The 26,040-nt window shown below is 38.3% G+C and overlaps 1 protein-coding gene and 2 long non-coding RNA genes across 4 annotated transcripts in view; 2 read left to right on the top strand and 1 right to left on the bottom strand.

The window, feature by feature from the left end:
• Nucleotides 1-7,394, top strand: part of LOC137973884 (uncharacterized) — a 15,940-nt gene extending 8,546 nt beyond the window's left edge. Inside the window, exon 3 of the long non-coding RNA XR_011117336.1 lies at nucleotides 5,045-7,394. This is a non-coding gene — a long non-coding RNA (uncharacterized lncRNA). The remainder of the gene's footprint in view (nucleotides 1-5,044) is intronic.
• A 12-nt stretch (nucleotides 7,395-7,406) lies between these two features.
• On the bottom strand, nucleotides 7,407-19,593 carry LOC137973888 (uncharacterized). Of its 2 annotated transcripts, none has more exons than XR_011117338.1 (7): nucleotides 19,455-19,593; nucleotides 17,353-17,446; nucleotides 16,670-16,745; nucleotides 15,531-15,682; nucleotides 9,443-9,474; nucleotides 9,035-9,091; nucleotides 7,407-8,306 (listed from the first exon to the last, which is right to left on the bottom strand). It is a non-coding gene; the product is annotated as an uncharacterized lncRNA (long non-coding RNA). The 2 variants fall into 2 exon arrangements; XR_011117337.1 differs by lacking the exon at nucleotides 19,455-19,593 and adding an exon at nucleotides 17,609-18,447.
• Nucleotides 19,594-19,621: 28 nt separating this feature from the next.
• LOC137973887 (uncharacterized) lies at nucleotides 19,622-25,328 on the top strand. The gene is made up of 5 exons (XM_068820781.1): nucleotides 19,622-19,726; nucleotides 21,009-21,036; nucleotides 22,184-22,327; nucleotides 22,745-22,987; nucleotides 23,701-25,328. The coding sequence occupies exons 1-5, from the start codon at nucleotides 19,724-19,726 to the stop codon at nucleotides 23,742-23,744; spliced, it is 462 nt and encodes a 153-aa protein (XP_068676882.1). The 5' UTR covers nucleotides 19,622-19,723; the 3' UTR covers nucleotides 23,745-25,328.
• The last annotated feature ends 712 nt before the right edge of the window (nucleotides 25,329-26,040 follow it).

Raw genomic sequence — 26,040 nt, forward strand, 5'->3', positions numbered from 1 at the left:
TTGCCGTGTCATTGCTAGGAAAATCCTCCAACTCAGGGAGGCTCTAGCACTTTCAAGAAACACTGTACTTTTGAAAGGATTAACTCTAATCATCACAAAGCAGATATGTTAAACAGCAACTGTTTGACATAATGCACACTAAACTGTTTGCACCCTGATCAATCACATTTGAATTTCAACTTGCTCATGTGACCATTTGGAGCACCCCAATTTGTTACATGTCATTCTTGATGTGAGCGAGGGCGTGGGAAAATATAAAAGGCTTGAGAGGAATGTGTACGAAGAACTTTTCACCGTTTGGAAATGGTATTTGGTCACTGATAGTTGAGTGGAGGGGAAGATGTTTCAACAGAGTTCTACCCGGGAAATTTCAAAGATATAGTCCTGATTAAAGTACAAAATGAGTGGTCTTACAGTTTCAAAAATATGGCAGACGAGTTTTGTTAAACATGCAACCAAAAATTACTTCCATCGTCCAGCTGGATACTTCGAGATAGTGTAAAGACTCGCGTCCTTGGGCAAGAAGAAAATAAGAATGTCACAGGCTTGCGAGGCAGTTCAGTGTTAACACTTTATGCTTTGTTGTTTCAAATTTCATGCTCGTAACGCAAATTTGTATGGTTTATAAATACCAGTATAGTATCGACAAATAATTTGTGCGCGGGAATCGATACCGAAATCTCACTCCAATATGATAAGTTGAGTTTTTATCCCTTGTTGTTGTTTTGGTTGACATAAATTCGAAGACAAATTCTCTGCGAAAATTATATCAATCGTCAACATAGCAGTAATTTAATTATCATAATGTCAGTCGTGGAGAACAAGTAAATAGTTACTACCGGTATTTTCATTTAGTAATCAAAACGATTTCAAGGACAGTAATGTTGCAAATAAATATAAAAGAAAACATTTGATGTATCTTCTCGTTTGTTTTTGTCGGTCGTTGTGGAACATCGAAGGCAGGACAAAATGTCTTCCATATGTGTGAAACTGTAAGACCACTCATTTTTTACTTTAATCCTATATCTCAAAAACGTCCCAGGTAGAACTCTGTTAAAAAATCTCGCCCTGTGCTCAAACATCAGTAACCACATATCATTTTCAAATGGTGTAAAGCTCTTCGTACACATTCATCTCATGCTGCGGTCTGTTTCTTTATTTTCCCACGGCCTCGCTCACATCAAGAGTGACACGTCACAAATCGGTTTAAATCGGGGCGCTTCAAATGGTCTTGTGAGCAAGTCGACAAATGCGATCGATCACTTTCTTCGGGGTGCAAACAGTTTTAGTGATTTTGGTAGTAGTGTGATGTAACAGGTGACCAGAGCAACAGGTAATCTGATTAATGACAGCAAATTGTCTTTAAGTGTTAATGGTCTCAGCGATGTCAGTTATCACCATTAGTTCTCGCTGGAAAGTAATTAGCAGGCTAAATGAAAACACTTTGCAAAGTTTAAAACAATTCTCTAGAACGTATTGAGAGCTATCTTCACAACTGGAATATTTAAGGTAGGCTCTGAATCCGCTCATGAGATTTTTTAACTTTCAAGAGTTTTAATAGTTTAAAAATTCTTTGACTTTGGCCGTTTAAGTTTCAATAAGAATAAAACACAAACAGCGGTTACAAACATTTGGTTGAACTGCATAACTCTTTTTATAACTGTAACGTTTCGTATGTTACAACATACATTAATCAGAAGTGATTGTTTTTCAGTTACAGATGAATTTAAATTCAAAAATACGAATGAATGGACTGGGAACTAACGAAATTGATTGACATAAAACAACAAGAAATATGGTAATAGAACAAATGATGCTTTTCAAGAACTTTTCACTTTTCAAGAACAAAACGTGAGTTTTTAGATTACCTGAATGGGAGACAGTACAATACATTCACAACTGAGTTTGAACAAAATGATGAAATTCCATTCCATTATGTCCTTATGAAACGCAATTGTGACAACTCCTTCTCACTGTCAATCTATGGAAAGAAGAAGGTCTTTATACCAAATGAGACTCTTTACTCTGTGTAAATACAAAATAAACCTAGTCCGAACTTTGGCTTATCGCTGCATTTGAATTTGTTTGTCACCCTGATTGTTACAGTTAACCTTAAATGACCTCAAGAGGATTTTGTCACTTCATGGCTACCCTAAGGGAACTGTTAAATATCATGAATGATGTCATTGAGAAAAATCAAAATAAGCCAAAAGATCTTGTACAAACAGTTAAGAAAAAAAGATGTTCTAATCGTTCTACTTTTCTTTGGTCATTACAGCAAACACCTCACAAAACAGCTGAGCTCTTGTATAAGCAACTTCTATGGTTTTTTGAACCTCAATAGTTTTTCAAAACACCTTAAAAATCAAGTCTTTTTTCCCTTACAAAGATAAATTAGCTCCTTCTTTGAAGTCAAAAGTAGTGTACAGAGTGAACTGTTGGGATTGCAATGATTTCTACAAAGGAAAAACGAAACGCTGATTACGTGACAGAAAGACCGCAAAACTTTTTAAAGCTCTAACAACAAGTTGTCACGAATTTGCAATTGTTCATGTTTTCTCAACCAACCATTGATTAAAGTGCGATCATTTTGAAATTTTAGCAACTGGTCGATCAGACATGCGTTGTAATATTAAGAGTCTGTTAATCTGTGATTTAAAGCCAACCTTAAATGAAAATGTTAGCAGTGAGAAACTACATCTCTATTATTAGCATATTTCTTGTCGTTTTATGTCAATCAATTTCGTTAGTTCACAGTCCATTCATTTGTATTTTTGAATTTAAATTTAAATTTATCTGTAACTGAATAATAATCACTTCTGATGATGTTTGTTGTCTTTTTGAAACAGTGTTTATATCAAGAAATGTGAATTTTAAAATCGCTTATTTTCACTTCCACATTTCGTGGGCTCCGCCATCTTGAATAATTGTGACGTGTGACGGTCAGCCTATTGCTCTGACACAAAGAGGTTTTGTCTGATTGCACGTCACGCAAGTGAAAACATAAATCGCTTACCATTTAAGAAATTGAGGCAAGAAATGGAAATATTATAGAAGGGGAATAAATAAACAACGGGTCCAAGTCTCACGGCTGTGCGATATTTCGTGCTTGAGTTATTCGGCAAAATATATTACTCAAATTTGTAGAGTTTAGTATGGAGGCGCCATGTTGGTGTACTGCTGAAGTACACCATCATGGCAGCTGGAATCCTGTAGAAACATCTGGAATTTAGTTTGGCTGTCGTTAACACTTTCTGAGCTGTATAATGAGCTAGCAAACATTCGTATAGATACGTCTCCTAGTATATTGGCTCTTTAGGCCACAAAAACACCAGCGAAATAGATGTTTTTATGCAACTGGCATGGTCTTCTTAAGCCGTCAACATGTCACGCCCTGTGGAAAAACTCTGAAATTCAAACTGCTCTATTTTCGAAACGGAGCACGGTATCGAGCTGAAAACATGCAACAGATATATTTTTAAGAAACGGTCCAGATAAGAACGATAGCAACAACGGCAACGAACATGTTGGAATTTAATTGGTATGCAAAAAGGTGATAACTTTTCTATTGTCTGTACTTACTTCTGATTGGCTTAAACAGCAAACGGTTAACAAAACTTCATAAAGCAGTATTATATTCATCCTTACTTTCCAACCATCTTCCATCTTTCATCTGGTCTCAGTTTAAATGAATTCCACAGAAATCGTATGTGGGGAACATGTGAAATTGTAAACGTTTCTTGGCTTTTGTTTTCAACTCTTGTGATTGGTCAAAATCTTTTAACACAAAAAAACACCCTTTCAAAGTGGGCTGTAAATGAATTTTATTGCGTTAACTGCCTTCCTGTAGGTTTATGCATTCTCTGTGTAAAAATGATAACATTCCTATGTGGGGAAAGCCCCGTTGCCGCATAACAAAGGAAATTGCTATCCACCTTACACGGATCATTACTTAAAACCTCTTGTAGCGGATCGAGATAAAAACTCAAAAGGCTCTTTAGTTTTTTTGTGGCGTCACTTGCAAACCAAGAATAGAACAACCGTTACACGTTACAATTATTCAAGATGGCGGCGCCAGCGAAATTTGAAAAAAAAGAGGCGATTCTAAAATTTATTTCGGATACAAACACTTCTTTTAAAATACTTTAGACTGACTTGACTGTAATGGTCATTTCCTGTGATTTAAAGTTATTTTTTTGTTGAAGTGGAGGTTCCCTTGAAGAATTGGTCATAAGATAACCGTTGCGTTAACACAGACATACAAACAAACTACACTATATCACTCGGGAGATAATAAGCTAACAAAGTTTGCGAGGCTTTTTCCATATTCTATTTGGTTCAGATGTGGCTTAAGTTTTAGTTGGAGGGTTTTTCAATTGTTAAATATTGGGTCCTACCAAGCTACATAAGGTCACTTCATTGTTAAACATATATTACTCTTAAAAGTTTCATTCCGTGGGTGTGAACATTTATCTGCGATACGAACAAAAAACGATATCTTGTTTTGTCTCTGAATGGTTGTTTTTATGAAAGAAGTACGAAGTCGAGATATGGTGTTGTAATCAAGAAGAAATTTATGGTCATGTTAACGGATATGAAACTATTAATCGTAGCCTGAGGTTTACAGTAATTCATTCAATAAGGGTTTTCTGCATACCCTCAACTCGTTATTTAGTTCTGTGTAAGTCATCAATAGAGCCTTTGCATAAATGGCGCCCACATTTGAATAACAATACTTGATACATCCTTAGCCTCACATTCATGAGAAAAATCCTTTGTCTTGAAACATAAGTATGTATAAAGTATTGTTATTCAAATTTGGGCGCCATTTATGCAAAGGGTCTATAGGACTTTTGCAACTAACGATCACATGGTACAAAATCCGCTATGCTGGAGGGCAAGCTCATTATTATTACCCCATTGGGACATTAAAACAAAGAGATCTGAACCAGTCAAGCTTGACTTGCCTTTGTTAAACAATTCTTCTCGATTGTTTCTTGTCATTCAGAAATTGCTTTTGTAATCGCCTTTTTTTTCGTCATAGGTCCCCCTTGCTCAGCATTCCTGAGAAGCTACTTGAAAGTCAGATCTGTCGGTGTAGTGATAGCCATCGCTAGGCCATTGCTTTCTTTTGAGAGTATCAGTGGGGCGTCAGCAAAGATTCGTCTCCAGAAGATCTACCTCTTACCGCGACAAATAAATGGACGAAGGCCTCACTATGGGAGCTGTATCTGTTTAGTCCAGAAGGCCTTTGATACTGTTCCCCAAGACATTTTTCTTCTCCCTTCACCCGTAGCTTAAATTGCCTATGACTCAACACATTTTTCCACCTTATTTATTCTCCGAAGTCCTCCAAAAGAAATCTTGTTGTTTTTAGAACCTTTTGAAATTTCACTCATTTATTGGCTTTGAAAGAGGGAAAAAATGGTGATACTGTAATCAATAAAGCCAGTGACACACGGTTCAACATTTTATGATCAACAAATGTTGAACTGTGTGTCATGGCATCAACTATGATGGCATGTTGAAATATTCCATTCGTTCAACACTTTGAACGATACAGTAAAATACTAACAACTTAATAACCGAGAGTGAGCCGTGGATTCTGAGCCAGTCACAGCGCGCGTTAAATCGTCCAGAAACACTATCTATATAATGCAATACACACTGAATTGACCTGTCCCCATACGGGCTTTTCAGCACCAATGAAATACAAGTAACGAAACGACAGAACACAAAAACAACAACTGTATAGAATTCCAACTGGCCGGAGGCAAACTAGTTGGCTATTTATAAGTGCAGCTGGGAAGATGAACCAGGGACTATCAGGAACAAATTCGACGAGCGGTCAAAACGTGTCTTAAACCCGGGATCTCCGGATCTCAAGGCAAGCGCCCTAACTGGGCCACACTGCCTCTTATTTTGAACGAAAATGGAGGTTGAAAAGACCAGCTCTATTCCGTTCAACACGTTTTTGCAACATTGTTCAACATTTCCTGTTTCAAGATGTTGAACTGTGTGTCGCTTTTGGATTAAAGTATGACAACTTTTGCCATCTTTCAAAGCTAATAGAGAAGTGAAATTTCAATCAAAAGGTCCTAAAGACAAGACGATGTATTTGGGACAATTTCGAAGAATTAATTAAGTGCTAAAGTGTGTTGGGATAATAGGCACTTTTGACAGACAACAATGCACACATGAACAACCCAAAACCTTTTGTCCTCTCCCTATTAAGTTTAAGGTCCAACAGAGATCCTTACTCTGTCCAAGCTGTTTAAAATTTACGAGACTGTGTGACAAGGGTAAGGAAAATTTGCTTTGACTCCTCGTTTTCTGATAATCGATCATAAACTTTTCAAATTTAATCCCGGGTTGAGCCTTTCTAGGGGTAATTGGCTTCCCATCCTCTGAAACTGTTAGTCTTTACAGAATCTCCACCAATAACAGAAATGGTTTTCAAATTGCCAACATTACAAAATTCTGACGTTTGTAAGGCCAAGTTTTAGGGTCCACATGTAGGAAAAAATTTTACCAAAGCTTTAGCAAAAGACGACTTTTCGACGTCAACGTGAATTTCAAGTGGTGCAAGTAACTAGTTTGAACTCCAAAAAACTTGTTATTTACATCACTTGAAAGACACGATGACCTCGAAACGTTGATTTTATAAGAAATAGTTTTCAAATCGCCTTCAAGATTGACAAGGTTTTAGGGCAAAAACTGAATTTGGAACAGGTAAGGATCCACAAGTAGGAATTTTAGAAACAAACCAGTTTTTGCAAAAGACGACGTTTCCGTAGGTCAATGAATTTCAAGTGGTGCAAGTAACTAGTTTGAACTCCAAACCTGTTATTTACATCACTTGGAATTCAAGTTGACCTCGAAACGTTGATTTTATAAGAGATACTTTTCAAATCGCTAGTTTTTGCAAAAGACGACGTTTCCGTAGGTCAATGAATTTCAAGTGGTGCAAGTAACTAGTTTGAACTCCAAACCTGTTATTTACATCACTTGGAATTCAAGTTGACCTCGAAACGTTGATTTTATAAGAGATACTTTTCAAATCGCTAGTTTTTGCAAAAGACGACGTTTCCGTAGGTCAATGAATTTCAAGTGGTGCAAGTAACTAGTTTGAACTCCAAACCTGTTATTTACATCACTTGGAATTCAAGTTGACCTCGAAACGTTGATTTTATAAGAGATACTTTTCAAATCGCTAGTTTTTGCAAAAGACGACGTTTCCGTAGGTCAATGAATTTCAAGTGGTGCAAGTAACTAGTTTGAACTCCAAACCTGTTATTTACATCACTTGAAGTCAAGTTGACCTCGAAACGTTCATCTTATAATTAATTTTCTTTAACCTATACAAAGGACTTTAATTTATTAAAATGTTATCAAATGAACGAGTCTCCGAAATCAATTTTTTTATTTTCATCTTCAAATCCTTAAATTGACACTTATATTATTTATAATATATACCAATTTTTCCACAACGTTTCTTCCCAGACTAACCACCTCCATAGACCATCAAAAGGTCAGTCTTCTCAACGCAATTGAACCTCACGAAACAAAATGGTTTTGTATAATGCACTGAAAAGGGCTTATAAACGAAGAAATTGATGTATAACAAGAAAAAAGTCTGTTAACAGACAAACGTCTGCACAAATACAGTGAAATTCCATCGCGGGCAAATATGAAATGTTGGACTTCAAGATCAAGCAACTAGTTACTTTCATCATCATTACGATTTGTCCATCTTGGATTCCTAGGCGAAACCAAGCAATTCCCAATTTGCTGTTTGCCTCTTCTTCAAAACAAGTCTTCGTACTCTTCCAGGACGACGACTCGCTTTGAAACAGAGGCAAAGAGCAACTAGGAAATGGACTATTGTATTCCTTGTATGATGTTATCACGAATTTTTTCAGGTATTAAAATTGTGATGTATTCGTGCAATTTGAGGTCAGTAATTAAACAGTGGGAATGGAAAAATTCGAAAACGCTGAATAACATGTACAATTTTTCCATTCCCACTGTTTTATTACTGACCTCAAATTGCACGAATACATCACAATTTTAATACCTGAAAAAATTCGTGATAACATCATACAAGGAATACAATTCCGCCCGCCTAGGGATCCCAGATGGACAAAACTATCGTGCACCACACCAAAATCCTAACAATCAAACATCTGCAAGTGCTCAGAAGGTCAATTAATTCACCACTGCAGCTACTATCTCATAGTGAGAACTCTTCCGGCGGCGGCGGCGGCTCCTCCTCCAGATTACAACAGTAAAAGGATTCATAACTCCTAGAGAAGACACAAAAAAAAAACACCCTTTGTTCACAACCACTGGATTCCTACCATAGCTTAACTGAAAGAAAACGACATAGACATCTTTACAATTGTATGCTTAGAAACCTCACTGCTTTTCTGGGTTTTGCTAAAAGGAGGCCCACACAGTTTTCTTGTATAGCGGTAAATCCATACGCATGCTCAGATTTGCATCGGGTTTGGGCCCGCAAATGAAAGACGGTGAGTTTGAACTCCTTTACCATTTTAATCATTTGAATCCTTGTTTGTTTACAACAGCAAACAGAAACAAGGATTCCAATGATTAAAATTGTAAACGAATTCAAACTCACCGTCTTTCATTTGCACGCCCAAACCCGATGCAGATCTGTGCATGCACGTGGATTTGCTGCCGGCCTGCTTTTAGCAAAACCCTCCTTTTCTTATATTAATGATGTTGTTGTCATACGGGCAACCCTAAAACCGGGAATCACAGTACAATACAAAGAGTAAAAGCTAACCTTAGCTTTTATGAATGTTTAGGATAGTTTTTACTCTCTGTATTGTACTGTGATTCCGGGTTTTAGGGTTGCCCTTGTCATGCTAATAAGTAAGAAATTATGTACATAACAGAAGCAGTGAGGTTTAAATCAAAGCAAGGTAAGTAAGCGCACTATTGTCAACCTAATGATTTCTGGGACAGTACATTGTATACACCCTCTACAAAACGCCAACAAAACATTTACCTCCTTCAACATGTACAAAATCAGTCACAAAGAAGAATTCGTAAATCACCATCTTGCCTTCAGGTTCATGGTTGAAAAAGAAGAAAAAAATTAGAACAACTCTTGTATTGTATAAAACTCTCAACAAAAACTTGTTGAAACGTGTAACGGCCCCTTGTGTGCTGGGAAACAAGCTTCTGAATATTCAATTTGCTCAGTACCATATTTGGAACAACAAGACAGAAACATTCAACCAATCAGTTCCCAAGAACACCGTGACGCAATACCACTAATGTTCTCACGCGAAATTAACTGGAGCGAGGGGTTTCCAAATATGGTACTTAGCACTGAATATTCAGAAGCTGTGAACGCGCGTTACACGTTTCTGACATAACACATTACAATAAAAATAATGTCGCAGGTACTTACCTCCAGAAAGAAATATGTAGAGATAACAAGCCCTAAAAAACAAAATCAAAAAAGGGTCATACCTAGAAAACAGCACATACAGGTATGGTATCCAAACATGTTACTGTATCAATAAATTATTCATTAGTTACAGATTGTGGGGTCATGTAGCTTGGAACTGTGCCAATGAATATTCTGTAGCTTAATTTCATTCAAAAAAGTTTGTGCAAAATATATATTAGTTTCGGATCCATTCAGGTAAAAAGGATTCTGACAGCCCTTCCATGTAGATGCAATTTCTCAAAGTCATTGAAATTATCACCATTTATTGTACTATCCCCCACCCATGTGTAGTACATAAGTAATTCAGAGCTCAAATATCAAAGAATATAAATCTACGAGGACCCTTTTGGGTAAAAAGTGACTTCTCTAAAGTAAATTACAATTATTTAGGAATCCCAACAATATACATACATATACTTTATTGAGACAGACTCTACAGGACTTCATCAAACAGTTAACCACTCAAGCAACCCTGTTGTCAACAATTTGGCAGTGTCATACCTCACTGAACGGGATTAAGGATTTGTCATGTCTCAAGAACAGACTTATCAATTAACCAACTGGGAAACATTATGTTTGAAAACCCTGGGTATTGTTGTTAATTTTATATGCCCTGTCGATGAGAGTCTTAATAAACCACAATTTGTAACTAGACCAAAGTAAGTCTTTTCTATTCTATTTCTATGCATCTTATACTAGAAAGACAATTTCATCTATAGGCAATCACATGTTTCCTAGTACTACTGATTAAGGATTAATATATCACTTGTACATGTACCAGAAATTGCCTGAAATACTTGTTTATAATTTCCAAATGCATGCTGTTAGTTTTGAAACACCTACTTTCCCTTTCTTATTTTTCTCACAAATTTTTTATTGAATATAAAATAGTATCTTGAAGGGTAAACAATTGCTTTCATGCATATCGATAGCTACTACATGTTCCACAAGGGAGTTTAGAAAACTGTAGAGCACACGCCTTTGTTTTATTCACATACATGTATATATGCATTATTATAAATTGGGCACTCTTAAGGTATATTCAGCTATTATTTGCTCCACGATCATAGAATCTGCTACTTGCTTTTCATCGGAGTGATAAGATTTTATGACCAGTTTTACTGTGAATTTTCAGGGACTACAGCACAGGCCATGGGTATGTCAGCATTACAGTGTACACATGTTTCCTGCACGAAAAGACAATTTACATGCGCTAAAAACACGAGTAAAAAAAAATATGTGCAAGTGCCATCAAAATTTACATGCAGACCTATTAATTGTTGAAGTTTTAGAGTCTTGGTTTGGTGTAAATGGTCAAACAGTCCAGAATTAAGTTCCCAGATTTTAGCACAAATCGATGAGGATAACTGTACGCAGTGTTACTTACTTCAGCCCTTTGCTCCTCCTGGAGCATAGACCACCAACAATAACTTGCCAGTGTTGTTGTGTCCAGTCCTCTTAATATCCTTTTCAAGCTCCAGGTGTTGCGTGGTCTCCCTCTCTTTCGTTGACCTTGGGGGTTCCAGTTCAGGGTTTGACAGCCAATGGTTTCTGGCCAGCAAAGTCCAGGTCGTCCAAATGTGTCCACAAGGACCACTGGATCCCATTTCTTTTTCGGTTTGTAACAGCTCTCATGATCCAGTCTATAGCCAACTGAAGATGTACAGAAAAGGTGACAGAAGGCATCCCTGCCTTACTCCAGTCTTTACCTCAAACTTCCCTTTATCTCCCCTCATGAACCACTGCAAGACAAACCCTCATAAGAGTTTCGGATCAGGTTGACAAACCCCATGGGTACACCATAATGTCGAAGCAGCTTCCATAATGACTCCCTGTCTAGGCTGTCAAAAGCCTTCTCGTAGTCAACAAAATTTACATAAAGGGGGGAGTTCCACTATAATTCGCAGTGTTGTGATCTGATCGGTACACGACCTGTCTGGCCTGAAGCCAGCCTTCTGATCCTGTAGGGTACGATCTACTGGTCCTTTCAACCTTTCCAAAATGACTCTGTTCAGTACTTTCCCTGGGACAGACAGGAGCGTGATTCCTCTATAATTCGAACATAGGCCAAGGTCCTTCCTTCCATTCTAAACGGATCTCCTCTTCTTCCCATATTTTATCAAACAATCCATAGAGCATCTCTCTTCTTCTACCTTGAGTGCTTCTGCTGGAATCTCATCTGTCCCCGCTGTTTGGTGGACTTGCCACAATCAATTGGTAGGTCTTCCTCTGCTGCGGGGATGTCTGGTGTATTAGCTGGAGCTGGCCTGTTAAGAAGCTCCTTAAAGTATTCTGCCCATCTACTTAGCTGCTTATTTGCACCCATCAAAACACTTCCGTTCTTATCTTTGACCAGACGCTCTGTTCGTCCAAACTTCCCTGTAAGCTTCTTGGTTAAGCCGTAAAGTTGTTTCATGTTCCCACTTGCTGCTGCCTCTTCAGCTTCCTGGGCCATTCTATCCACAAAGTTCCTCTTATCTGTTCTGATGTTTCTTTTTACTTCAGTGTTCACTTCCGCATCTTGTTTCTGCGCTTCTTTCTTTGCTGCCCTTGTTCGGCAGTTGTTAATTGCTGCTTTCCTGTACATGTATCTTCCGGTATGTCTCTGCTGATAGCCATTCCTTGTGTTCAGGTTTTCTTCGGCCCACCACTTCTTCGCAAGCATAGTTAACTGCCACCTTTACATCCATTATTTCCAGCTTACAGGTTGAAGGCACTGACGGCCTCTCTGAACAAAACATCGCAAATATGATCAATGCTGCATTTGTCGAGCCTCTGGAGTCATTTCAGAGGTTGGAGTCTGTCCCAACCCCTGAGGAGGGATCCACACCGTTGATTATACCCGAGTCTACAATTTTGTCAGCGCTGGAAAAGTTGAACCCCCGTAAGGCGGCTGGGCCGGATGAGATACCCAATTGGCTCCTGAAAGCGTATGCTGATATCCTTGCATACCCCGTCTCCATGATCATTAATTGCAGTTTTGCCGAGAATAGACTCCCGCTAGCGTGGAAGATGGCTGATGTTGTCCCAATACCAAAGGTGAAAACTAGTGATCTTACGTGGAACGATCATGTGAATGAGGCTATCAGGAAAGCCAATAAGAGACTATACTTCCTGGTTCTTCTCAAGAGAGCGGGAGTGAACCCTCATGATATTATCAACTTTTATTGCACTGTTGTTAGACCAGTTCTCGAATATTGTTCGCCTATTTTCCATCATGCTTTGCCCGAGTATCTTATCAATGATATCGAGCGAGTACAGAAGAGGGCGCTAAGCATCATTCTACCTGATTGTTCCTATAGTCTGTGCTTAAGTATTTATGATCTTGACACTTTGCGGTCTCGGCGCGAGGAACAGTGCCTTAAGTTGTTTAATGTAATCTCTGGTAACCACAAACTATCCCACTTACTTCCTCCAGATCATGTTAGCCATTATAATCTAAGGAGAAATAGAAAGTACGACCTCCCGGGTGTGCGGTCATTCATTCCGGCCATGTGCCGATTAGCCAACAACACTGTGTAAATATGCGTCCGATTAGCTATCTGCTTATTGTTCTGACTTCTGGTTTTTTTAGCATTTTGTAGTATTTTAAATAAATTTAAATTAGTCATACTCATGTATCTTAACATAGTATATACAGCGTATCATTGTCAAATTTGTAAAGTATTATGCAATTCAGCCTTTTGGCTGCGAAGTAATATTTTTATTAAACTATCTATCTATCTATCTATCTATCCCATCCATTGCGAATTAATGTTCAAACCCTCCTCATCCTCATGCAAATCCTGTAGGACTTGGTATCTGTTGGACAGTGTTACTCTGAATCTCTCAGCTGTACTTATGTCTATCAGGAAACCCACATTATATCGCGCTCTTCTTCTTTTCTGACCTGTTTCATTCCTCCTCAGCTTAAGCTTTAGTTTGGCAACTACCAGATGATCGTCCGATGCAACATCTGCTCCTCTCTTGACCCGGACACCCGGGGACACCCATGTTGCCTTGTGTATCCTTTTGTGTGGGAACACACTACCCCTAATTACCATCTTGTTTAAAGCACACACATCTGCCAATCGTTCACCATTTTCATTCATCTCACCAAGGCCATGTCTTCCCACTACTTCATCATACCCTGTGTTATCCAATCCAATCTTCGCATTGGAAGTCGCCCATCAGGATGTTCACATCTTGGTCACTTGCCCTGCAGCTGATTGTAGAACTCATCCTTCACCTCCTCACTCTTGTCATTTGTTGGGGCACTGTTCGAAAGGATGCTGTTATGAACCTTGGCCCCCTGGCTTCCCATCCGACCAAGGCTTTTCGTGCCTCTTCCGCCGGCAGAAGTGCTACACCCTCCGTGTGAGTAGCACTATTCTCTTCATGTCCAGAATACAACACCATCTCTCCTGTCATCAGCCAAAATTGCTGAGAGTTATTTCTAGCTCATCTGCAACCATCGCTTGGATAAAAATTCAGGAAACTTCGTGATCTAAATTTAGTAATTTGATGATGTCACTAGACGCCAATTTTTGTTTTGCTCAAATTGCAATTTCAAAAATGTATCCTTCCCCAGTCAAATCACGATCGCTTCCATACAAATGCTATTGACATTTATTGATTAAATAAAAACAGCATCTCTTTAGATTTTAAAATAATGCTGTTTAGCGTATCGTATGTAAATCTGGTGAATTTTGTGTCTTTGACAAAGTGTTCCTATTTGCCCGAACCATGTCACACGTGACCATCACCTGCGATTATTTCGATTATTACTACTTTGTCTTGCAGAGAAGAGCAGTTATTTCCCCGTGGAACTTCAAACATTTTGAATAGAATCTTGAAAGATTTTCTTAACATTCCTCTGAAAGCGAATGGAGAATAATTTGAATAGCAACAGTGGTGCTATTCAGACGTAATAGTAGCAGAAGTAGCTGAAGTAATCCCACATGATTACTTCATAAGACCTTGCAGATGATTCCAATCATGCTAGAGCAAAAATACTTTCAGGTCTAACGTTAAATCACAAAATGCAAGGATTTTCCTGTCGATCAAATAACAGACTACCATGTTTTGGCTGCTACGGAAAATGCATAAGATTTGAACCATTTAAAGAGTTTTAAAAAATTAAAGACTATGAAAATGAGATGCCAGGCAATTTATAAAGTGGTCTGCCACAGGCATCCCACTTCATAAGTGTGCAAAAAAAATTTGTCTGACCAGGGTGACTGCATGTCAGGTCAAACTTTGTCCCTAGCCTGACATATCACAGGCTTATAACAAAATTATTTGCAGGCTTGCAAGTTACAATTTCTTAAGGTTCTATCGACATTTAGTTATCACCAAGTCATTATGTTTATGTCACTAGGTTAGTTTAATACTATCTAAATATACCGAATTATCGTTTTTCAGTTCAAACCCACATCCACATCTACATCTATAACTCATCGCTGCAAATCTACTTGTACTACCACTACTGTTACATCGTAAGATTATCGTCAATTCTACAAGTTGTCATTATGACTTTGTAACTCAAGGAACTCAGTGAGATTTGTGAACTTTGATTAAATCTGGTGTACATATTGCCTATCAGTGGAGTTCAATTTGTCTATTGCCTCACATCAAGTCAGCTACCCCAGCTGTAATTGTTCAAGATCACCGGAGTATTTTGCAACCTCTAAAATCTTAGCAATTACATATGCTGTTGCAAAATTCTGTAGGAAGCCATTTCAGTGTTCAGTAAGCGTTTGACTCACTGAACTGTAAAACACACAAATAAGCTGAGTGCAATGTTACAATTTTTCTACAACAATGCCAAAGCAATGAAACCAGCCCGGCCTGCTAAAAAGCATTTTACTGTACTACATGGGAAGAAAATTTTGCCCAGGGCAATTACCAAAATTAATGACAAATGCGCTCTGTCTCAGCCAATCAGTATTTAGTAATTTTGCCCTCTACTGTTATAAAGTTCGTAAAATCTACTACTTGGTAATTCATGAATAGATTTAATTGTAGTGTTCTTTCTCGTGTATATAAAAAATTAAATGTAACTTACCATGAATTATCGACATGAAGGAATATTTCCTTTTAGACAGTCACTTAGAAGCTCCTTCCTCTTCTTGGTTAGTCTTTCATTGACGAAGATATGGCTTTCTGTAGAATAGCCAATGTCCTTCGCTGACAAAACACTGACCTCCAACTGACCCCCTATGAAATTCACAAGAAATAGAAAAAAGAAGTAAATAACCAAGTTTATCTAAATAGTAGAAATGCTGTCGAATGGAAGGGAGATGTTTAAGTATGCTTGCAGTACATGTAATTTAATGGAATTGAAGGGAGATTTTAAAAGGTCTTGAGCAAGAACGGTACAAAGGGTGGACCCCACTCAAGAAAAGAAACAAAACAATAGTATGAGGATACAAGCATGTACTTCTTGAGATGGTTTTAATAAGTGCCAAGTACTATGATTCATGTGACTAACTGGAATTTTACAATGACTGCAAAATTCTTGCGCGCTCATTGGATAATTTATACAAAATTAACACGACATTAGTGGCATCAGCTTGAAGAAAACTGAAGTTTCTCGCATTTTTGTCTTGCGTTCTTTTGAGTTAATTTTGACCCCTCTGCCTTTTTGTAATTGTAAAAAAACAAATTGATGTCAGTTTTTCCTGTGTCTGTCCTGTTATTGACAATGAATTTCGTCATAACATTGTCAAAGTAGTCTGCAGATCCACAGCTACTTTGACAAATTGTCAATAATATTATATTATGATGCAATTCATGATCAATAACAGAACAGACACATGAAAAACTGACATCAATTTGTTAATTATATACTTTGCCCTACTGAGAAGACTCTGAATCCTAAGCAAGTGAGATCTGTTTGATGTTGTGGTCACAATAACTACCCTACATGCCGAATTAGAATTATTTCAACCAGGCAAATCCCCAGGGAAAGATGGTTTTATGGTGGAGCTGATTTAGTCGGTCCACATTTATTAGAAAGTTTCAATGCCGCTTATGAGGTGGACGCCCAAATGTCTGTTGCTCAATGACAGGGAGGCCAAGGGACCCGGTTACAATCCTTGGAATGTATTTCTCTCATGACCAAAATCAAAATGACCATTGCACTTTAATATTAAGATACAAAAGTTGCACACCAGTCTTGATAGGTGGAGCTCAAGGACTTACCCTGTTTGGTAAGGTGCTACGTATAAAATCTCTGGGACTATCGAAGATTGTTTATTCTGCCTCTAACACCTGTGCCCTATGATAAAATCAAAAGGGAAAAAGTAGTAAAAGTGGTTTAAACATGATTGATGTTGATTTAATGGTGAAAGCTTTGCGACTCACTTAGATTCTCCATCAGCTTTCCCTTTCATTCCCAAACTGTAAATCAATTTCCAACAACTTTTTCCGGAAACTTTGCATTCTAAAGTTTTAACTTTTTTGCAACTATGATACAAAATTTCTCCATTCCAAATTACCAGTTCTCTAAAGAGAAATGCTATCTTTCTTCAGTAAACTCAAATCATTGCATAAGCTTCAATCCAGTTAAAACTGGCCAGTTTAACAATAGAGGAATTAGACAATAAACCATTCTTTATAAGAGAATGGCTTGCAAGAGGAATCATCTTCATTAAAATTTCTGCACAAGATATAATTGCCCAACGAACTTTCTAAACTACTATCAAGTTATATCTGCCATCACAAGGAGCCTTCCTACTGAATCAAAGAACTCAGAGGAACTTAACAATTAGTGTTTCTTGATAATCAGCTCAGTTTTAGACTAGACAGCATTACAGAGCAAAACTTAGAAAATGCTACAACTAAAGATGACTTCAAGTTACTGAACAACAAAACTCATTACTCACCCCAGACTGGACTGAATAAATGGAACAAAGCTCAACCGCTAACTGTAGATGATTGGCAAAGGATATACATTGTATAATCCACTCAAACAAACTCCTAAAGAGAATAAGTCAAGAAAATTTCATGTTCAATTTATCCACCGAATTATTGTATCCAAGAAAGAACTATGAAGATTTGGTGTGAAAAAAGATAGCAACTGCATATTCTGTGGAGAACAAATAAATAAAACAATTAAAAAAAACTTAAGATTTGACTTACCAGTTGTCTGGATAGACAACTTGTGTCGGTGACATCTCAAGTATTACACTCCGCAAATTTAACAGACTAAGGCTCAGGCTCAGGCGCTAAGAATATTAATTACATATTGCCACTTCCTTTGCTGTGGACCAGAATGCTTTGAAAAAGACCGATAATAAGTAAATTCTATTTATATTTTCTTTCTTTCCCTCCGCAACTTTGTAGTTTGTACAAGTATCCATTTTGAAATCCGAATAAAGTAGGTACTTTATGTATGGAGACACAAGAAGCTGTAATAGCCCGGGGAGGGGGAGGGGGGTACTTCCTATTCATGTGCTAATGGGGATATGTGGCATTTTCACGACTTGGATGGCATTCTTGACAGAGTTCCCGACAGAGTTTCAAGAATAGGGTCGCAAATTGTCGATTTTGGGGGTAAGAACTCTCTGGCTAGTGGGATTTAAAAATGGAAAGATTCGCGGTTAAAAAAAAAGTGTTACAGAATCAATGAAGTGTAGCGCTATCCGTTTTTCAAATTACAATTAAAATGCTCTATGTAAGGTTTATGCATAAACAGAAAGTGACTAAGTTGGGGTCGCTAAAATTACAGATCTTCAGCAAACTCGAAAATCCTGGTAATAAGTTTGATTTTGCCATTATAAGTTTATTCTATTTTTTATTACATTTCCTATTACTTTTACAGGGGGTCAGTCGTTGTGAACCGCGTGACTGGAAAATTTATCCCTGACGTCACGAGGAACGAAGCGCTTCTGAATATTCATCGGTACAGGGCCAGGTTGTTCGAAAGCGGATTAACTTAATCCAGGATTCGCAAAAATTTTTGGTTCCATACTCTCAGCTTTATGGTGACGTTTCTCTTGCTTATTTTTGATTTTCAAGATTTACTTCCTCTAATGTAAAATTTTGTCGAATATCAGCGTTGGTTAATTTTTAATCTGGGATTAACGTTAAACAGCTTTTGAACAACCCGGCGCTTGTCAAGTAATCTCTTCCTCGTGGAAATATCTTCCGCGCACCGGTGGTTCAGTTTGTTGAGCACCGGGCTGTCACGCGGGAGTTCGTGAGTTCAATTCCGGCCGGACCAACACTCATGGTCTTTAAATAACTGAGGAGAAAGTGCTGACTTTGTAATTACATCTGCAAATGAATAGACTTTCAAGTCTTCTCGGATAAGGACGATAAGCCGGAAGTCCCGTCTCACAGCCCTTGTTCATGAGTTCCGGGTCCTTCCGCAAGCGAAGTGAACGACTTGTCATTTGGGACTAGTTTCTCCTGATCAAAACCCGGTCTATGTCAAAAAAGAGATCCGAAATTGACAGTGACTAGTAACAAGGAACTTCTTCTCAAATAAACTACCTCACAAATTTCACGCCTAAATGTAATTTTCACCAAATAGCTAATAAAACGTCTCTGCACACGATTTCGACAGAAAACCAACGATGTCAATAAAATTTTCATGCAGAAAAAAAATATATTATTTAACACTCAAAAGGTAAAATTCAAAGGAAAATGCGCCAATGTTTGGGTTCCATTGCAGATACTTTAAGCTTATCTTATCTTAATGGTTTTCTGAACTCGTACCGAGTGTGAATGCGCCATGCGAAAACCAAGAGAACCAACACCTACACCTAAATTCCCCGCGATTTAAGCTGTTACACAAATGCAAAACCGACAACGCAACTGTACTTAAATTAGAAACAATAACCCTCCTTTCTTCCTTTTCCGAAAGGCATTGTAATTTACATTGACAAACTACACTGAATTTTGAAATTAAGAACTTTTCCTTTTCCTTGAAGACACCAGAAACACCCGACGACAAGGAACTGTTTTCTTGGTGGTTGCATACCTTTTGGACGAAGTTCTGATCAAACGAAAGAGGCTAATCCCGAGGATCGTTAAAGCCAAACCGGAAAAGTTGACATCTGCGAACAGAGTCAGCTGTAATTCTTTTCCAAGAGCCAATTGGAAAGCTTTCACGATGCAGCAATTACGATAACGAGTTCAGTTTAAGCCTTGCAGCGTCGGACTTATTTTCAGTCCAAACGGCCACTTGGGTGCGCAGGTTTATTATTAATTTTCCTTGCGCTTTATCTTGGAAAGTTCAATAATACAAGCATGGTAAGCCATTATTTTGACGTAAAACACTACTTAAGTGCGTCCAAACTACGAGGGGTAAGATCTGTTTTAAATTCCGGCTGATTACAAAGCCAACCATAAATATCCAGTTTTCCTCAGTTTTTTCCGCCGGAGAATTGGAGAAGTTTTCGGACAACGAAACGATGAAAACATATTTTCAATAGTAAATTTAATTTTATTTTCGAAGCCGTTTTGGTGTACTTGGAAGAAACAACGTTAAACCAAAACAGAGGATTAACTCAGTATTAAGGAAAGCTGAAAGATTTGTATTTAAACGTTCCCGAAAACCAATTTGACGACGCCATTTTAGGAAATAACAGCGTCTTTTGTCAAACCATTCTTTAAATTTATTTATTTTTACTTACTTGACCGAACTGCAAAAAAGTAATTGCCAGATCACAAAAACGAAAAGACACATTGCACCCTCGCTATATTTGACTATATCCACTAAGCTGTCTTCGCTCGAAGTTAACTTTGTCTTTAAACAGTAAAACAGGTTTGCTTCACCCTCCTCAATTTTTTTCAGCTTTTTTTTTCTAGTGACGTTCCACTGCAAAAAAAGCGAGCATTATAATCTTTTATTATACACATCGTTGTTATACAAAATATTTGCGTTTTCTGGAGTTCCCGATGCTAATATTCACAACTTTCAAATTGAAGTTGAAGTGATATGGAAGGCTGTCAATCAAGCGAGAGAACCAGATACCGCAATTGCATTTTATTTTTGGAATATGAAATTGTAGCTTAAAAGTTCACCCGGCAATTCTTGGGATTTAACAATAGTGGAGAACTTCTTGTTCTTTTCATACGAAATAAAAGCACGATTACAACCGATAAAAATATCACCTATTGCAGCTGTGTCTACTGGTTTGCCTAAAGTAGAACAGCTTGATGCAAAGAGCAAACAAAAAGCTCTCCTAAAACTTAATATTAAATAACCACTGCCAGGAAAGGAAGTGGAATAAAGCTGGAACAATTATCCAACAATACAAAAACTTGGCAATTTTAGTCTCGAAAAGGTTGACACTCTTTCAGAGACACTATGTTTCCTTACTCCAAATTACTTTCCGCTGCAATCGTTTCTCGTTTTTTCTCTATTGAAATCCTTTCCTTCGGATGTGGTTTAAGAATATTCTGCATACTGTCATTCCACCCAATTGTGTGCATATTAATTACACAAAGCTGTAATTCTAGATGACAATTGGGAGAAAATGCTTCAAAAGAAAAATTTTCAACATTGGATCTTACTTCTTTTTTTTGATAGGAGAACCTGTCTGATGAACAAATTGAAGGTAAAGAAAAAGAGGGATCGACGGTTTGTTGATGAACACTTACACCTGGCATTGTAACAGATGTCAGAAATAACCGAGGAAAAAAGGAGTTTTGGCCAGTGTGATTATTAAGTGAATGGCTGGAGAGCAAAAATCGTTACTCGATAAAATTGAATTTTCGCACACAAATTATGCTTGTTATGTTTGACGAAATGCCTGGCACCGCCTGGGTTACACGAATTTCCACCCTCATAAAAATCGACTCGAAGCCAATTACACGTGGCTGCCCATCAACTGAATCATCAATAGAGATGTAGTTGATCACTCAGAAGATAAAGATAAAATAAATAAATCACTAACCTCGTTTTCTCAGATCGCATCCTTGCATGTTTTTCCCGATTCCAAATAAGAAAACCTCCATATGGTTGACTCGGTTGTGCTGGAGGGCGCGACCTCAAACAGCGAACTGAGGAGCAAGTGCCACCTTAAAAGGGACATCTGGAAATAATGGGAATACGACGCTGAGACCCCGTTGTTGTCGTCTGTCCTTTTGCGGGAAATCACAGACTTCAGGGATTACGGAGGCTGCGGGGTGAGATCGCAAATGAACAGATATATTCGCCTAAAAACAAAGCGAAGGTACCGGAGGAAGAGGGTGCCAAAACACTTAATTCAGTCGAGAAAGAACAAAATTTGGAAAAGGGATAACAATAATAAACTTCTGATCAGTACTCGTATATAAAGAAAACTTAAAAAGTTACATATTGGACCTCCGTGCTGTAGAGGGTGAAAAATAGTATCTACCTTAATGATTATTTTTGCTTAATTTGCGAACAAACGGCAAAAGGGAAGATAGGTGGGTATACAGTCCTTATTTATTCACAGACTGACAATTCATCAGCTAATATAACAACAAAGTAATGCAATAAATAGATAAAATACTGGATTAAAACAACCCTCCGAGCAATTCCGCCGATTTTAAAACTGTCATAAGAAAACATAAAGCTGACTGATTAGTCCTGCGACTATAGCTCGCCATGCAATTCGACACACAACACGGAGCCAAAAACATACCTTAATTTTTCACCTGTTCTAGTTGTCGTCGGTACAGATAACTATCTGACCGATTTGTTGGTTCATTCCAATGTTATCTTCACCTTCTTTACAGAATACAAAGATGCCTTTTCTTTGTTCGACCGCAATAACGATGGGATTATCACCACGAGAGAACTGTCCGCGATAATGCGATCTCTAGGGTTCAACCCGACAGAGGAAGAATTACAAACGATGATAAACAATGTGGATTATGATGGTAAGAACTGTGACTACAACATTAACAGCGTACTTGCTAACAATTGATGGACTTTTTGTTGATGTTTCCTACTTTCAATTTCAACCTAGTTTAAAATTAAATTTACCTAGCTAGGTTGAAATCACTTCAACCTGAATTTCAAATTTACCTGTAACAAATACACGTACTTGTTTTAGTAATACTAAAACAGTGGGATAATATAGCGCAAAAAGATGGTTTTAACTCATTTATTCTTGCAATATTTTCGGCCGTAAATCCCGCGCGAATTGCTCGAAGGTGAAGAGCAAAGGAAATTAGGAGTTTGAGTAGCCAATCAGATATCGCGCGTTCAACGCTATCCTCTGTTTTAGTATTTACTAACACTTGCTGTTTTAAAGCGGACGAAAACCGTTGTAATTTGGCTGTTTGTCGTACCAGGGAATGGCGTGATTGACTTTCCAGAGTTTGTAAAGTTAATGGAAGATCAGAAAAAACCAGATGAAAGAGAAGCAGACATGATGTTAGCGTTCAGAATCTTCGACGCTGACAACAAAGGATACATTGAATCGGCGGAACTACGCTACATAATACTAAATATGGACAATAAAATACCACAAGAAGAACTTGAGGAGTTGATTACCATTGCGGACTTGGAAAGAGACCGGAAACTAACTTATCAAGGTACGTTGACCTCCGTTGTAGGCCATGTTAGGGAGTGGATGGGGGTTAACGGTCGGAGGGGGAAGACCTGTGACCAGACGAAATCAACAGATGTGCTGCTTGGGTTACAACTGTGCTCTCCAGAACAAATGCATATCATTGTGAAAGAAGATTTGGTTAGTTTAGATCATGCACCCTGAAAATCGTCAGCGTTCTGAAACATAAAACGATAATAAGCGTGGCTACACAGCTAAGTGGCTACATTTCTAGCTAGGCAGCTTCGTGGGTACCTTCGAAAGAGTGCGTTTAAAAGTTTTTGTTATGTTTTTACTAATAAGGGTGCGTTCGATTAAACTTCTTACGGAATAAGAATTCGTAACGTGATGATTTAAAACAGTATGTATGGCGTTTTGAAGCAACAAGGATAATAAAGATATGTTTAAAATAGCATTTTAGCAGGTGTTTGACAACTTTAATGTGAGTCTCCGTTACAACGAAGGATTTCTAACTTCTATTCCATGTATTCCTATTCCGGAATACGTTCAATCGAACGCACCGTAAATTCTAGCTTCTGTGCTGTCGGAAGTAGAATTCGCAGCAATAGGATATTCGCCTATAGGATCCTGACACTATAATCACAAAAAATAGTCATAGAACCTAAAATCCAAAACGGTCAGAAGAATCGCTTGCTTTGAACAACTTCATCAGCTTTCTTGTATTTTTATAATTTTTAGACTTCCTTGATCTCGTCGAGAACCACAATGGGATTTTCACGTGACACCGAGTGGGAAATACATGACATGAACACGCATGGGGCGACAGGAAAGGAACAGCCAGAAAAGAGCTATAAAGCTGTCTCCCAAGGAAAAATTCTCTTGGTGTTGTGAGCGTCTATCCTCTGACAGGGTGAACAATTCACTGCGCTGATTCAAAGCACAGTGGAGTTAAGCTGTCAAGAAAATGTACAATGCAGGGATGCGGGATCACGACCTCTTCCAGAGCCGAGAAGTTAACCAGGGAAAGAGGGAAGTCAGTCAACAGTGTTACAAAAGGCTTCGTTCGTTCTTGACATACAGCATATAACTACTTTCTTGAACAAACCAGGCTATTATCACCGGCGTAGGTCTGCATTACATCTACAGTTGGCAAAAGAACAGTTACCTCGGTTTTAATACACACGCAGCCTTTTCAAACGGTTTTTGGACAGAACAAATTGAGGAAGTAGCTACTTTAAGTGCGACGATCTTTCCTGTCAAACTGAAATCCTTTCCGATATCCGCAGTTCAGATAAAAGACTTTGATATAGAGTCTCTTTGATCGTTCTGAATCTTAGAATCGCACAGACGCCAGCTATCCATGCAATGACTTCCCCGCGCAACAACAATTTATTGCATATTTATATTACAAATATAAAATCACAAATACGAATTTGTCTCACATTAGGATAAAATTCAAGAGAGAACACAAAGGACGGTTTTATCGGCTCTCGTTTCCCTAACAACTACTGCAACCCAGGATAGGTTCAATGCATACTCCTCAAACATCGGTACATGAGCACTTTTACCTGGAAATTCAGTGTTTGCAAGCTTTCGATGAATATCGCCTGTCTGTCTCATCAACGAAGTTTGGTTTTATCAACGGAATTGATAACGTAAATTGACCACCGTACAGAGATTATAAAAGCTGACGTTTCAAGCGTTAGCCCTCCGTCAGAGCGAAGGCAACTTTTTAGTTAGAAGCGCGCTAAAAACTAACGAGAAACCCGGCACTTTCAATTGCGCGCGCTCACGATGCAAAACTTGTCCTTTCACTGTTAACACTAGCAAAATATCGGGATCTAAGCGATCTGTTAAGATCACCGATCGTTTCACATGTACTTCCGCAAATGCCATTTATTGCATCACCTGTACGTTATGCAATAAATTATACACTGGCGAGACAGGTAGATGACTTGGCGACCGATTCCGCGAACACCTTCGCGATGTTGAGAAGAATGACAAGGATGCATCTAAGCCAGTCGCTCGTCATTTTAATCTCCCTAACCACTCCAAAAAACACATTGCTGTCTGCGGCCTTTCCCTACATCAAGGTACGACGGAAGGCCGCAAGAATCTGGAACAAAAAATTCATCTTCCAAATCGGAACCCTTAATCCCCACGGTATTAACGAAAGCTCGAAACGTCAGCTTTTGCAATCTCTGTACGGTGGTCAATTTAGATTATCAACTCCGTCGATAAAACCAAATACCTGTATACTACTTCCCCACCGACGCAGCACCACAGTTTCTTTAGAAACTACCCCGTTCATCGGCGAAGTGTCCGATTTTCAAAATATTAATAGGTTCCTATTACAGACAAAGCCTACAAAGAGCTTTCAAAAACGTTCAAATGTGATGATTGGGTAGTCTCTAATTGTAGAGCATTTTCGCTCTTGTGCCAGCTTCTTCTATCACCATGGTAAAACCGTCCCCTTTTTCGGCTGAAGATGAGTGGAACGAGAAGCGACGAGAACTCTGGGAAATAAGGAAAGAAACAGTCATTTTACAATGACTGCAAGATTCTTGCGCGCTCATTGGCTAATTTTTATTGTCAATAAGCGGACAGAACCATAAACGTATAATTTATGCAATAATGACGCGATAGTGCTCGCGTCAGATTGAATAAAATTGAAGTTTCTAGCATTTTTGACTTGCGTTCTTCTCGTGCTTTGACTTAATTTTGACCCCTCTGCCTTTTTGTTATTGTAAAAAAAAAATTGATGTCAGTTTTTCATGCGTCTGTCCTGTTATTGACATTGAATTTCGTCATAACATTGTCAAAGTGGTCTGTGGATCCACTCGGCTATCGCCTCGTGGATGCACAGCTACTTTGACAATGTTATGACGAAATTCATGATTAATAACAGGACAGACATATGAAAAACTGACATCAATTTGTTAAATAGACCCTCTTTTAACAATTATTTCACCTCAAGTCGCAAAGAGTGCGTTTATGTTTTGTTTCCGGCAAACTGTTGCGGGAGGGCAATCTATCCCACTTTCCGAAGAAAACTTTAATATCCCTAGCCTTTCCACT

The sequence above is a fragment of the Montipora foliosa genome, chromosome 10, assembly GCF_036669935.1.
Source record: "Montipora foliosa isolate CH-2021 chromosome 10, ASM3666993v2, whole genome shotgun sequence".
Taxonomy (NCBI): Eukaryota; Metazoa; Cnidaria; class Anthozoa; order Scleractinia; family Acroporidae; genus Montipora; species Montipora foliosa.